Source organism: Rhagoletis zephyria, unplaced genomic scaffold (assembly GCF_001687245.7).
Source record: "Rhagoletis zephyria isolate East Lansing unplaced genomic scaffold, Rhagoletis_zephyria_1.1 Rzeph_scaffold_00808, whole genome shotgun sequence".
NCBI classification, from domain to species: Eukaryota; Metazoa; Arthropoda; class Insecta; order Diptera; family Tephritidae; genus Rhagoletis; species Rhagoletis zephyria.
Window position 1 is genome coordinate 64399 of NW_016157892.1, and position 16191 is coordinate 80589.

General features: G+C 36.5%; 1 protein-coding gene across 7 annotated transcripts in view; it reads right to left on the minus strand.

Annotated features, from left to right (window-relative positions):
* Positions 1-2200: 2200 nt before the first annotated feature.
* fwd (phosphatidylinositol 4-kinase beta fwd) overlaps positions 2201-16191 on the minus strand; it is a 95517-nt gene continuing 81526 nt past the window's right edge. For 5 of the 7 annotated variants that reach the window (XM_017614302.1, XM_017614308.1, XM_017614304.1 and 2 more), the window contains 10 exons: positions 14022-14415; positions 13697-13918; positions 9983-11841; positions 9131-9911; positions 8906-9024; positions 8700-8837; positions 8336-8610; positions 8179-8267; positions 6364-6528; positions 6088-6275 (listed from right to left, as the gene is read on the minus strand). In XM_017614302.1, coding sequence (XP_017469791.1) covers positions 6088-6275; positions 6364-6528; positions 8179-8267; positions 8336-8610; positions 8700-8837; positions 8906-9024; positions 9131-9911; positions 9983-11841; positions 13697-13918; positions 14022-14415 — 4230 coding nt within the window. Of the gene's footprint in view, positions 6276-6363; positions 6529-8178; positions 8268-8335; positions 8611-8699; positions 8838-8905; positions 9025-9130; positions 9912-9982; positions 11842-13696; positions 13919-14021; positions 14416-16191 lie in introns of all 7 variants that reach the window. The other 2 variants (XM_017614301.1, XM_017614303.1) reach the window with 2 other exon arrangements.

Genomic DNA, 16191 nt, shown 5'->3' on the forward strand with positions numbered 1-16191 from the left:
TTTCTCAGAAACTTTCGGGTCTATGGAAAGGAGAATTATTAGCTTTCATTTCCCATACTTCGTAACGAGCTCTAATAATGGCCGTCCTCAATTTTAGATGAAGGCCATAGCGAACTCTGATTAACCCCTCTATTCTAACAGAGTCACAAAACTTAGCTCATCACTGTTGTGATTTCAAGTGCGCCGAGAAATGTGTCACAAAAGCTTTGCAAGCTTTGAGGCGCGATAGAAATTACAGCAGTGATGAGCTGCAGTTTGTGACTTTGTTAGAATACGGCTGTTAATCGGAGGGGTGGTTTTTCATCTTCGGAAACCCCTTGTAAAATTTTCTACTTAACAGTTTTGTAGAATATTTTAACCCTCCACCTGTCATGTTAAATGACCTCACATTTCATTTGTTCAAAATTAGGCTTAAAGAGACCCAATGTGGTTGGAATATAGGGGTTAAAATGTTTTGCAAAAAAATGTATAGCGATTTTGTTCATACATTCGTATGTCTCTTAAGAAAAGAATTACGTTTGACGCTTAAAAATATCAACAATTATTGGGCGTTATGAATAAAAACTAAGCAATTACTTGCTCATAAAATTTCGGAACTTTTACTCCATTTATTCAAATAAATTTAAGTAAAAGGTCTGAAATTTTAAGAAAAAACAATTGCTTAGTTTTTATTCATAAGGTCATTTGTTTGCTTGGAATAACCGTACCAACACATATTAAGAAGAAATAAAGAATTAAAAAAACTAAACTGCATTTTTGATTTATTTTTTTGCAAGCGAAATTAGAAAGTTATGATAAATGTCGATTTCTTGATCGAAACGATTTTCAAGGTAAGTTCATTTTTATATTTAGCATATTTAGCACTTCTACTTAATAACAAAAAAAATTACAAAATCTTTTCTACAAATCATTTGGGGCACCCTGTGGGCACACAAATTTTTTTACAACAAACGCCTAAAGGTAGGCAATCGTCAAAAATATTTGCGCGCCGATTTTGCGGCACCCTGTGCGGCGGCACGAAATTCGCAAACAGCCGATTCCACTAGGCGCGCAGAAATGCCCAGCAAGTGCCAGGCAACATGTTGCGCAGTTCGCGCGCAACACCGCAGTGCAGCAGAGCAGTGCTGCGCATCATATGCAAATGTTGCGCATCATGCACTAAGCAACATTTTTGCATTTCACATTTTTGTGCGCAATTGATAAAATTAAATGGATTTCTTTTGACAACTTTGAGCAAATGTCAGCTTTGCGGTGGAAGGGTAATGGAATTAAGTCAAATAACTAAAGATAAACAACTAAATAGAATTGAAAAACGAGAAAACTCAAATAAGTGTGTGTTTTGTTTTGTAAAAAAGACGCAATTTTATTTCGTATTTTCGCTGAATTAAAAACAAACCAAAAATATAAGTTTCGTTTTATTTCATAAGCAGCTAGTTATGCTGAAATATCTAATTCATACGATCATAGGCAAATATGTATGTATGTATGCATATACAATGTATGTACACATATATTATTAATCTATGCATGTGTGTAGTATGTATCAGTAGATATTATTTATTGGCGTTTGATACATTATTTTATGTATGTATGTATTATACATATATAGGCAAAATGTATTTATGTACTTATTTAGAATATAATATACAAACTCTTGCACATATACATAGGTACATGCGTATATTAAAGGCTTAGCGAATTACAAATACATATTTATATATTAAATTATATATTATATTAAACATTTAATTTGTTACGGCTAAATGTTAAAAGGAGGAAATTAAAAATAAATGAAAATAAAATGGATGTATTTTTTACAAATGCTAGATTCTTGTCTATACATATGTATATCTATGTGTATTCTTGCATGTATGTGCATATAAATATGTATTATATTACAATAGATGTTCTTGAATGCTCTTAACGATTTGGATTTTTGATTGTTTCTAACGTCGAAGTAATATATGTAATTTTTAAATAGTTTTTTCGAATATTGTATTTTTTTTTGTGTTTTCTTTTATAATATTACAAAGATTTAATTTATCCACAAGTATTTTAATAATAAAAATTGAATGTATAAGACTGCCTATGTATACATAAATACACGAATTCCTGGCGACTATTAATAGTTTTATTATTGTTTATAATGTACTCTAAATCAAAAATAGTCAGAACTCAAAATTTTTCAATTTTGATTTTGTTCTCATAAAACAAGACTATCATCCGCCAAAATTTCTGCTCCTCACTAACTTCTTTAACTGTAAATACACTGCTAAGGTTGTTTTTGTTCTGCTTGCGTCGCTTGCGCATCATCAACAGTTTTTTTTTTTCGTCTCCAGAACATTTGGGGTTTTAGAGTTGGGACTGTTTTTAATTTAGGCTGTAATATGTTCATATATGTACTTATACATATATTTCTTTTGTAATTTTTATGCTACAGAAAAAGCAGTTATTTCAAGTAATTTACATACATACATTTAGTGTTAATTAGTTTTCGTAGTGTTACCTACTTACATAGCTCAAATTTTCATTTTCATAATTCTTAATGAATTTTATTAACTTACTTGCTTTATTTGCTTTTTAGTTCGTAGTTTTTTTCTGTTTTGTTATTTTTTATCTTGCTGGCACTTTAAGTGCGCTTGTTAGTTCGAGTACTTCAACACTGCGTTTTTAAAATTAAGGATTTTCAGTTTTTAAACTTTAAATTACTTTTTACTATACATATATGCGTTAACTATTTATTTAAAATTTGCATTATTCACTTATGCTCACGTACTTAGCATATTTCTACATATTTTTTATGCTCTTTTATTTTGTATGCTTGTAAAAAAGTAGCCATTGGAACAATAAGTGGACAAGAGATTAACTTTTTGTTTTTGGAATATATGTATATATGTATGTACATAAGTGTAGAAACCTAGTATACGATGGTAAATTTATTTATATTTAACGGTGCGTTAAATTTGTTTGACTACCTTATGATCGCATTAATTTTTAACTTTTACTTTCTTCGACACGTATAAAGAGTTTTGTAATCATTTATTCTCATTTCGTCATAAAACTTAACACTGCATACATGCACGAGATATTAACGTTTTTTTTTCTTTTTTTTTTTTTAGTATAAGCTTACGACCTTATCAGGCTATTTTTTTTGCTGTCAAAATTCGCACGCTTAGAAGAGCTGCATTAGAATTTTTCTTTGCTTTTATCAGTTAAATTATTTTAGTTATTATTTGCTGCACTTATATAAGTGCTGTCCATAGAATATAAAGTTATATGTTGGTGCTGGTAAATTTTTGCCAACTGGGTGGTATGGTGATTTTTTTTTGGAACGAATTTTTAATAATAAAGTTATATAGCACCTTGCGAGTCCGACATTCGAACAACAAACGTTTCTATGCTAACGAAGCGTCATGAATGAACTGATTTTTCTTAAATCTCCAAAATGCTGTTTACAACAATAAGCCGCCTGAGGCTACCGCATTTAATGTTATCAGTTTAATAATTAAGTAATATTTAATTTCTTTCAGATTGTCAAGTTTATGATACTCGTAGGTTACTTCGGCCTCGCGGGGGTCTGACTTAATACATTTCTTGTATTGTTTTTCATGTTGCCACTTAAATGATCTAACTGCAGGTAAATCGTAAAATTTTTTTACGAAAAGTGATAATTGTCCACCCTAAGGAGTGTGGCTCCGGCGGTGTCGGTGAAAGACGAGCACACGTGTTTGAACCTTAGTCTTGTAAGCGAACTCCTACATCCTCGCTGCCTGGAGAAATGGACCTCAACGGTGGCATAACTAGCCATGCTGCACTCATACAGCTTCCCGCAATATCACTGTGGCCTGGAATGGGTTCCTCAGACTGAATTTGAAATAATAACAGTCGACTGAGATAGCGGACCAGAGGGTCAATTCTAGTTCTGCGTTATTGCGAAGTGATAAAAAAAACACTTTTACACCGCATTTATTTCGGTGTTAACTTTATGCTTTTCACTTCACTTCGCCATAACGCAGAACGGAAATTGACACTCAGTAGTTTTGTTTCGAGGCCTCTGAATGCCGCTTAGGTGTCGGCGTAGATATTTTCCCTTCCAATCGTTATTATACCAGTGTGTAGCCCATCGACTGCCTCCTTTATATCGGTCACCTCTACTTGAAGGGTATGTTTGAAGAGAATTGAGAAGTGTTGTTGCTCATCAAGGTGTCAAGTTGAAGATAAGATTGAACGTACATATATCAAATATCTGCGATTCGTTTACAAATTTTGCTGCACAGTCATTTCGTCTGCGCAACATGCCACAATGTTAAACTCTGTAAAAAATATTAAAATGTCAGTCTAAGTTGGCGTACAAAACTTCCGAAATGAACCGCGATTGTGCTAAGTTTGCCAAGCCCACCAGCCTTTTACCGAGATCATTGAGGCCATTAATTGTTGTCGTCCATCCATTGTGTAACGGTAAGAACTGCTTGGTTGTAGTCCAAGTCGAACAGTCTGGTCTATTGCTATGTTTAGACAAGGCGTAGTGTCGAAAAATCTTAAAAAAATTCAGATTATTTTTGAACAGCGAAATATAACCTTACATTCTTTGAACCGCTTTCTTTAATACGTAAGAAATTATTAAATAGTTGTAAAAGAGAAAAAAAAATATTTCAGTACATTTTCAATATTTGCATTAAAAGATCTATACTTTTTTTATACATCAATCAAAGATTTTTTTTTTCTTTTTTTTTAAATCCAACATTCCCTTCTCTTGCAATTTTCATTACAGCGTTTTTACAGAAAATTTTAATAAATTAAATACTTTATTATTTTATACAAAAAAATAAAGCAGCGGTTTTAGTCAATACATGCATGTACTTTTCAGAAAATAAGGCTACCTTGAGTAAAATGACCAATTAATTCATCTCTTACTATGCGCTGTTGATTAGTCAACTTAACGGTACATGTATATTTTTTTCATTTTCAAATATCCAACTAAATATGTATTTATGTGCGATAAAATTATTTAAATTTATTTACACATAACGACTCACTCCTATTTAGGTAATACACAACAATACATTCAATATAACCATATTGGATTAAAAACTAATTATATTCTTTTTATATTTATGAATGTAGTTATAAGTATATTATACAGTTTTAAATATATCCTATGTATATATGTATATGTATGTATGCAGTATTTACAAAAAAGGAAACTGTTTAATTTCTAGTACGTATTAGGGCGATGTTACACAGAAAATGTGTTTGGCAAACTGCATGCAAAATCGGTGAAAATTTGGACTCTTCCACCAGCAAACTAAATTTGTTAATAAAAAAATTTCAGATACATATACATATCAAAATACAGAGAACTGCATTTATGCTATGGGAGCCAGCTTTAAACTTTAAAGTTTAAAGAATAGGGTACAGTTGATTGCAATTTATTAATTTGTGCTCGATGTGTAGCTACATACGTCTGCAATTCTTATTTCGTATTCGCAAAAAGCAAAAAAACCACCACCAGCATGCAACCCTGTGCCAAACTCGGTCTAACTACCTCAGAGCAAACTAAGGCGCAGCTGTCTTGTTTGTCAAACAAAACTTCGTCTGCATAACATCGACCTTAAAAAAAACTGTCTGCTAGTGCTGGAAATTTGCAAAACAGCATCAGATTTCTTATTATTATTTTTTTGTTGGGCGTATGCAATAGCACGAATTCTGGTTTCCGATTAATCACTCGTACTATCTAACAAAACTACAGTCAGTCAATCAGTCAGTTAATTTGTCAGTCATAAGGACATACATATTCACATATTTTGTCTAAATCTAAAAAAAAAAACAACAACACTCTCAACATAAAGTGCACCGGCGCAAGCATTTCAAACACAACTGCAACGGTTGTCGCTGTCGCGATAGTCGTTGACCTCCTTGCACCCAATTAGCTTACTTGGTACTTGGTAAGCACATATGTATATATGTATGTGTGCATATAAATATCATTTTAACTTGCTCTAACTGCAGACGCTGGTGTTGTGTAGTAGCATTTATTTTTTTTTTTGCGTCTTCTCTTTTACTTTAGATTTTCATGAAAAACCTTTCTCACAATATGCCATTCGTATAGTATTGATAGCCGTCGTATAATTTTGTTGAGAGACTCTTTAACGAATCCTGCACGAGTTGTTCCACTTTGCGTTCCATTTCCTGTTCGGTTAAATTCATATGGAATCGTTTTCGGAGATTCTGTACGGTGCCAGAGCAACCATTTTTGAAGCAAGGTAATTGCGCATCTAATGGGTAGAATGAGAGAACAAATTTTCAATGATTTTGTGATATTAAAGTGTGGCAAATTATTTTAAACTTTATTTTGAAACTTACTGCTTCGCATTATTTCCACAAAATTTATGATTCGATCCATATGCTTGCGCGCTGACATCATACCAACAAGCAAGAGGTGATTGAATTCTTTCCAAAGTTCAGAATTGGTGCCGCCCATTACATCAACGAATTCAGGTGTTAGCTTAAAGGGTGATTGCTCGAAACCTGAAGGTGTGAAAAAATATTAAGGTATAGAAATTGTAAAAAAAGTGGAGTGCAATATACACATGTATGTACAGTGGCGGTCAAGAGTGAATGAATGGCGTTTAGTTTTTAATATTTACAATGTTTTTCAAGCAAAAATTTTTTGATATTTTTTTATATGTATGTATGTATAAATATGGTTCATGCTTTAATAAAAACCCTATAAATCACACTTTCAAACTTTGCACAGAATTTAGAAAAATTCCACACATTTTTTTTCCAAATTTCGAGCTTTTTAACCAGTATTTTTATAAATTTTGTGGGTATGCAGTTAACAGACTTATAAAATTTCAGTAATGTATGACCGGCTAAAAAATCGGATTAAACTAAATTTTTTTTTGCCACAGCCTTGCAGTTTTTTTTTCATATAAATAGCGAAATTTAGGAAAACTGGCGTTTACTTTTTTATTTTTTTCGCAAACGGTCTTGCGAATATTCCTCAATAAGAAATTCATGTTTATATGGAAAAAGTGCAAAACCGCGTCAACTAAAAAAAAAATATTGGAAATCAACGCGATTTTTTAGCCGCTCAAAACTTTATAAAAATTCTGGCTCAAAAGCTGGAAATTTAGATACAATTTTGTGGAATTTTATATGTGTTTGTTAAAGCATGAACCATATTTTTATAAAAAAAAAAATAAATTAGCTGGAAAACCTTTGTAAATATTAAAAACGACACACCATTCATCCACTTTTGACCGCCACTGTATATGTAAATCAAGGCGGGTTTCGCGGGGCAATTGAATTTTTTCCTCTGCAATGAGTGCTGGTTGAATTCCGATAAGGGTAGTGGGTATGTCTCTACATTTGTACGCCACTCCAGCTACACAGCGTTAATCTGATCTCTGTATTGGAGCACCGAAACATTCATGGAAACGGAACGGCAGCTGATCTAGCGTTGAGCGGTGTCGAATTGGATACCTCAGAAATTGAATACGACATTTAATTTCAAATTTTACCATACATTAAACAAAAAAAAAAACTTGAAAACCTCAAGGTATATCTTATCGAGTTTTTAAATGGAGGTCGGCAGAGCAACAGATTTTTCGGCATATGCCACTGCGATAGGAGATAAGCTACGATGCAAACACAAGGACAATGGAACTCAGATCTTCTCAGGCCAGGTGTGGAAGGTGGTTCTATAAAAAGGGCTTTCAATAAACCTGCCTCGGGAACGATATCCTCTAGACAACATGGTGGAATGCCACAAATCAAGCAATTCTTGTTTTAAGCAGAATAGTTAAAAAATTAATAAACAAAAAAATAAAGTCTTTGCGTAAGACTCGAGCTTGGTGGAGACAAAGTGTGTTCTAGCTAAATTACGTTCTGGGTCGCAGATATTTGTGCGGCATGCAGGAGACGGCATACTCAACAACAATCACTTTTTCGAATATTCTACGTAATCCGCAATGATGTAAGAGATGTTAGGCGCAGTCAATGTTAAGAGGATAATTTCGGCTACTGAAGGGTTTAGGGGAAAGCATTTTAAAAACGTCGGTATATGTATACTTTTATTTATCTTCAATTGTGTGTTTACAGTTTCGCAAATATTAAAATATGCCGAATATGTATTCCAAATCCTTTTAGTTGTTAAAACTGTTAGGCACTTACCTAAATTTTTCGGCGATATGCTGAGTATAAAACCAAAGTCTATATGTATTATATGACCATCTGAATGTAGCAAAATATTGCCATTATGCCTGTTGGAAACCGTAAGTTTAATTACCACATATTTTCTAAGTATTCAATTTTTTCAGCAATGACTTACCGATCCTTTACTTGCAATAAATACGAAATCAGACAGTAAGCTGCACAACTTTGTACGAAATTCTTTTGCGCCGCACAGAATCGTTCATCATCTGGTGAGCCATACTCATCGATAAAGTAATCGCGTAATGATTTATTAGAATTCTTTTTGATTTGATGTAGCGATACTGTATTAAGGATGGGCTCGATTAGACCACTGTCATTCGATAAGCAGACAATTTTGTATGGTCGCACCCAGAGATCGACATGCTCTTCTTGCCAAATGATTTTGAACATCTGAAAAAAATGGAAAAGTGTTGAATTAACAAATGAGTCAGATGTACTTTTTAGATAAGATTAGAATGAAGAATCAGCGATTAACTAACCTGCAATAGCTGCGTAGCCATAAGTTCTTGGCGCAAATCATCGCCGCATTTTACAATAACCGAAAGTAGACGCCAGTTTGAAAGATGGCCATAGGGAGATGATTCGCGTATCTGTTTCTCCTTTTCATGCCAGGGTTCCTGTGAAGTTTATGTTAAATAATTTTGTTGAAAATCGATGCGAGAGCTTATGAAATTTATGTGCTTACCTTCAAAGCTGCTGCCGATGGATCTTCGGGATCATTATTGAATGACTTTGTGTTTTCGCAGGTTAAGTTATTACAATGTCTTGTGCGCACATCGCCAATATTGAATAGTACCGGTAAGCCTGAAAAAAATATACATGATTTAATAAGAAAGTATTTTTTTTTTATTAAATTTACCATCGTGGTTAGCCACACATATAAATTGTGCATTATTCTGTTTTCACATACCTTGGTCCCTCGAATCGCACGAGTCTAGCGACATTTGCGATATGGCATCTCGTTCACTCAGTTTCCGCAAATGCATGTATTGTGCTGTGATCTCATCATCTTCCTGCGACCAGACATCATCCTCGGTCAAGTGAAGACCACCAAGTGAGAGACCCACGGTCTGCGTGCTACACATATGTCCACCATCGCCGCCAGCAACAGTCGACGTTTGGGCATCAGACGCCACAGACGAGGATTCAGATAGAAGCTTCTCCTTTTTATGACGGCAACTTGAACTCGCATTCGAACCACCGCCAATGGCAGCGCCACCATGCGAGCTACAGCTGGACGTGCGACTACAACTCACATGGTTGTGATTGTGCTGTTGCAATTGGTGGGAATGGCTGCAAGCACCCTCTAAGTGTTCTTCACTTTTAGTGTGTCGCAATGATGGCATCATTTTCGGTATAAGCGGCGATGAGTAAATATCGGGCACCTCAACCACTTCGACGTAAATGATGTACGGTGTCTTGTCCTTTGAGTTGAGCACCGCAGTCTTTTCCTCTGTTATGCGCACCACATGGTGTGGAATGTCCGAATATACCGGCAACCAGACGCGAGCCGGCAGATTCTTATTGATCAGGTTCAAGAACATGCGTAGCGCTGAAGTTTTCTCCGCCTTGGACGGCAGCGATGTGATATTTTTGCCAACATTTATGAGCGCCTTCATGAACTCTTTCTCGGGCGCGGTTTTGGGTGCATTGCAGGAGCAAACGGTTTTCTGGCCGAGCAAACCATTGACCTGAAATTAAATGGTAAAATAATTTGTAAAACTTGGGCAATCATAAATGTCAGATTTCTTTTGCCTCTCACCTGACCGCGTACGCTCTCGAAGCAAGTGCAGCCGTTATCGAATGCCCGTCCAGAGGTCAGATCGCCCAAGCACAATTTGGGTGGCATCAATGGTAATGTTTGCGTTGTGTATGGCGGTTGTTGGTAGTGACGATTTGATATGCTTAATGCGAGTGATGAGGAATGGCGGCGCGAATCGTTCAACAAAAGCGTGGCGTCCGATTGTGAGCGATGATGGGTCTTTTTAGTTAGCGGTGAAACAGCGGCTACAGCTCCGCCCACAGCAGGAGGCTTATCTTTACCGTCGGATTTACTCAATATTTTGCGTTCCTTTTTTGAGAAGATTTCTTTCATGAGCGCCAGTTGTGATTTGCGAGATCCGTTGCCTAACGAATCGAGTTGATAATTATAGGCCTCTAGTAACCAAAGGCATTTCAATGAAAAGTCTACAGACTTGCGACAGCGAATAGTCAAATACGGGTCGAGCACTTCCGCCAATTCATCCATTTGAATGTACATAACAATAAGTTGCGGTATATAGAGGTCCACTTCTTGATCGGCGAAGCTGAAAATCTTATTGCCGATAAAGCTAAGCACACCTGGTTCTTTCGAATAGAATAGATAGTGAATAGCAAAGTGTATATTGAAGACGGGAGATTCGAAAAATCTCAGCAGTCCACTGGGACCTTTTTCAGTATTTTGCAAAGTATCGTTGTTGGCCGGACGCTCCTTGATGAAGCATTTCACCACACCTGGCACTTTTAGTTTATTCAACGAAGAGATGGAAGAAGATTTTGCTATCGAAGTAGACGAGGAGGAAGCGCCGAGACCGGGTAGAGGAAGATTTAAAGTTTTCTCCACGACATCCGTGCTTGCGCTGGCCTTCTTCTCGACAACCTCTGCGGATGATGACGCAAAAGTTGGAAATTTCGGCTCAACTGGCGTCAAATCGGCCGAAGGTGTAGCCGCTGGTGTATTGGAAGCAGATTGTTGTGCTGAGGCAGCGGCTGCGGCAGCAGCTGCAGCAGCAGCAGCAGCCTTTTTACTCGAATTTGACGTGATTAGACTGAAAAACTCCTTCTTCTTAGAAATATCTGTAGGCGATTTCACTTGGTCTGTTACGGCACTACCGCCACCAGTATTGCCAGCATTATCATCATTCTTATTCTTTGCTGCATTTCTTTTCTCGTGATTCTCAATGATACTTTGCGCGGTGCGAAAGATATTCTTAGTGGCGCCAAAGAAGCTCTTAAAAAGCACATCATTCTTTGGGGTTTCATTGGCACTACCCGCCTCCGAATTCTTTTGTACCTTGCCCGTCTGTGTCGGTTGTGGTGTCATCACCACCGCTGTAGTTGCCATTGGAGTTGATGGTGTGTTCGGTTGTGTCGCTGTTGGAGTTGCCGAATCCACCGTATCCGCCGTGGGTGTATCCAAATCGGCATCTAGAGCCGTAGGTGTACCACTACTTGAACGTTCCATATTTAACGCCGCTTGCGACATATTTAATTCGCGATACCGCATACGTTCAGACAGCTGTGCTGCGGCCGCTGCATCGATATCCTCATCACTGCCATCTCCTCCATCGATACCCATAATTTCTGCATCGGAAATTGTGCACGGCGCCTGTTTGATGCGGTTATGCTGTTGTTGCATTTGTTTTTGTTTGCGTGATGGACGTAGTGTGCGACAGTCTGTTTCAGCGGATTGATAGAATATCAAGTCCGATTGTAGCATACCATACTCCTCATCCATTGATGTTGTTTCGAGCATATCAATGCATTCTTCCTCTGCATCCATTTCACCCGAGTCCAACGATTCGTGTGAGTGACGTATGCGGTTGAGGGAGATTTGATCCGAGTCTGAACCGCAAATTATGCCTATTTGTAGAGTGAAGGGATTGAATTATATTTAAATAGATTTACGTTATTATTGATCTGTAGATTTTGACAAACATTTTTTATTTATTTTTTGAGTTCAAAAATGCCACTCAGCAAAAAACATTTTGAAGAAGTGGGTAAACTTAGAAAGCCTTAAGAAAGGGGTCTTAGACAGACCAGGCAAGTCTCTTTGACTATCCATTCACTAGGTAGGGCATACATCTTTTGGATAGAGCCAAGATCAGATTGCTCACAGGCGACCTAACCGGTTGTTGTTGTTGTTGTTGTAGCGACTAAAACAACTCCGCCCAGATCGGTTAATATCTCAGTCGTTGTCGTCAAGTTCCACTAACGGCAGCCTTAAGAAGCGTGCAGCCTCAATAGGGTCGGTCCATAGCGACAAAGGTGTTAAGGTTGTCGGGTTTTCCGGGCATACGAAGAGATGTTTCGAGTCATGAGGTGTCTCTTCGCATGCCGGACACTCATTTGGTACATCTGCGTTTAGTCTGCTCAGGTATGAGTTTAACCTGCTGCAGTAGCCAGAGCGAAGTTGGGCTATTGTGGTTCTTGTATCCCGAGGCAGATTAAGCTCCGTCTCGTCAATGTCCGGTGGTAGTGCGTCTAGAACGGTATTCACAGGTCTAGAGTCTACATAACTCGAGATTGACTCCCTGTGAATGCCGTTCAGGGCCTGCAGATAAGCTGACGGGCCCAGAGGTTATTTAATGAACCTCTGGACTTCGTCCGCCAGTTCGTAGAAATGCCTCCTTATGTGCGAGGGCTCTTCTGCAAGCAGCTGCCCATTTGGGTGACCACGTCTATGGCTCCCAACAAGGAACTGCTTGCAGAGCATTGTATTATGCACCTTGATCGGGAGCAATTTCGCCTCGTCGTGTAGGTGGTGTTCAGGCGACATCAGAAGGCATCCAGTCGCTGTCCGTAGTGCGGTGTTTTGCGTCGTCTGCAGCTTCATCCACTGCGTCCTACTAGTCCCTGGCGACCAAACTGGTGCTGCGTAATTTAAAACCGGCTGGCCTATTGCCTAACCGGTCATAACCATCAGTGCGTTTGTCTGGCGTAGCTGAGAGACTAAAAACTTGTCTTCATTACAGTCAAACCCATTTTTACTAGGAAATTTGTCTACCAAGTTACACTTAGCATTCATTAGGGAAGTTGAAATTATCTTGGGGTTTCGGCGTTAGCGACCTATCATAGGTATACAAAACTTCTTCTAGGTCACAGTGACTCTAGGCCTGTTACAACTATCTAACTTTGAACCTAATAATTATACTTGGTCAACTTAAGTAGGTAGCAGGGGTAAATATCGGCCAACACCTTTTTAAGAGCTACATGGGAGTTATATCCGGAATTTTTGACCGGATAATTTGATATTCCAATATTTGAGTAAGTGTGTTCATATTCGGATATCCAAATAAGTGATAAGTGTTCTTTCTATTATTTATTTTACAACTCGATAGATTAATTAATTTTCGGACATTTCCGATAGTCTCAGCCCTAATTAGAACCAACTTTAAAGTACTTATCAGTATATTTTACATTAAAACTGCACAGAACGGCTTCAAAGATTCGCACATTTGCAGTATTTTGCTGACAATAAAAATGTCTTTCAAATAACACAAACATTTCATTACGGGTAAGACACGCCTACATATTAATCTAAAAAAAATTTTTAGGAAATCACTTGTGTTTAGTCATTGGCTTAATGATAATTGCACGACTGCTAAATTAGGCGATAAGATAGCAAACCAAAAAAAAAAATTTGTACTTCACAGATATTTGCACTAATCAGGCATTTAAACACATTAATCAAAGCGGAAATTATCCATCTACCCACCTGAATCATCGGAACCGAGACTGGTGAGATCCTCGCGTTTCTTACTACTACTGCTGCCGTTGCTATTATTGCTACTCGCGAGGTTGTTGTTGTTGATGTTGCTAGTTGCCGCACCTGCAAGCGGCACTCCACCACAACGTGTAGAAGATGATGACGACGATGTCTCACTCGATTTAGGACGCACACGTAGTGTTGGGCAGGACTCAACTGTAGACAAAATAGCTGGATAAATATATGTACGTAATTAAAAAATAAGCTTCAAACTAATGAGAAATGTACTAAGTAAATACATATGTATGTATATATCTAAGTTAACTAAACGCACCAATCACACTGGAACCGCCAACACCACTACTACCGCCAGCACATGTACTACTGCTACTGCTGACGTTGCTAATGTTGCCAATGTTAATGTTATTGTTGCTGTTGCTTGCTGTGGGCTCTGTGGTCATAGCTGCAATTGGGGCAGCCGGCGATGAGTCCATTAAACCACCTGTTATGGTTGATACTCTAGCTGGGGTGGCCGTCAATGAAGAGGATGGTGGTAGTGGTGGTGGTGAAGGTGTTAAAGATGACGTCAAAGCCGGTGTTGTTGTTGTCGTAAGGGCGGCAGTTACATTGGCTGCAGTCGTGACGATTTTCGAGCACATAGTCGTGCCCAGAATGGATGGTGTGCAAAATGTGTTCTCACTCTCCGAATTGGGTGAGGAGACTTCAACCTGTAGAGATAGGAAAATAAGGTAAAAAATCGTAATTATTGAGCGAGGGGGAATTAAATTCATTTTAGTGACACATAAAAAAAGTATATATTAATAAAGTACGGTATTAAAATTTAATGGAAAAATTGTCGTTTTTATTCAGATTGAAAAATGGCTGAAACGGCAAATGACGTTTGATTGTGACGCAATTATACTTCGAAGGTTGGTTAAGGAACATAGTCGATAATCTTTACAAATTTTTAGTTAATACTCTGGCGAACATTTGTATTTAGATACTTTTTAATTATTGCAATTGTTCACACTTCCATGTTGTTGTTGTAGCGGCAACATATATGATGTATACATATCGTCGTCTCAGAAAACGGATGTCGAATGTTACAAAACACGGTTTTGAGAAAATTGACTTTGAAGTTTAAGGTCGAATTAATCCGAAACTGTACGGTAGATTTTTGTAACTTTTGAAGGAGACGTAGTTGGTGTTATTAGTTTTGATTTCCCATATTTTTACATTTAATATCTCTTAACGTTAATGAGAAAATTTACTTTTCATTCCGTATACATTTGTCGTAAGTAGCGTTTACTCACCACTTTGTTTTGTCCACAGAACATACGACAATAGTAAAGTATCTATTTCAACGACGATGGTATAATTTGATGAAAAAAACAGACATATTTATTAAATAATGATTACTTATTAGAAAAAACATAACAAAAACATAATCATGTATTTAATAAAAAAAATCTGTACATCTCTTATGCTGTAAATATGTTACGAACATACGTTTTCTTTATATAAAAACAAAAAACAATACTTAAATTCAGTCTTTTGTACATTTTTATTTCTTTCATTTCATTGGAGACTCAGTGCAAGCTAAAATTTAAAAATTTAAAATTTTAAAATTAGTTACTTAGTTTAATTTTCAATTTTAATTGTATCGTTATAGTAGAGGACCATCCAATTGTCGTAAGTTCAAAGTTTTGCGATACATACGACAAATGTTTTATGATTAAAAAAAGATTACATTTGTATGGGAATTTGTCGTATGTGCCACATACGACAAACGTTTTATGATTAAAAAAAAGGTACGTTTGTATGGGAATTTGTCGTATGTGACGCATTTTCAGCACATACAACAAAAGGCATACCCAATCATTAATATTATGTAACATACGACAAAATGCGCACGAAATATCTCAAAAACTAATGGAGATATAAAAAAATGGATTGCAGAAATCGAAAGAGCATGTCCAACTTAGTAAATCTGCATCAAAATCCCAAAATCGTGATTTTGCACATTCGTCATCCGTTTTCTGAGGCGACGATATGTGCAGTGACTCCAAGAAGGATATTGGCATTGATTTTATACGATAGTTAAAATGTTTTTCATGCTAAATTTTGTTCGTTAATTATTTTTTATTTATATCGTTCTACAATAAAAACTATCTAAATCAAAATTTCAAATTTTTTTAACAGATTTTTTCCAAATGAGATCAAAGTAGATATGCAATTTTATATCCCATTCTATTTTACAATAATAAAGTGCAATTTTTGGTGATTTTTTTCATTTTTCTTTTACTTCCATAAAAAAAAAATCGTTATATCGAAGAAAATATTCAAACACAGCAAAACAAATTATAAAAAAAAAACAAGAGAATTTTTTAGTAACTTCAAATTCGCACTTAATTATACTAAAATTGAATGGGCCATAAAACTGCATTTTTGTAAAATATGTGATGGAACGGTTTGAAATTTTGATGAGATTTTGCTTCATTTTC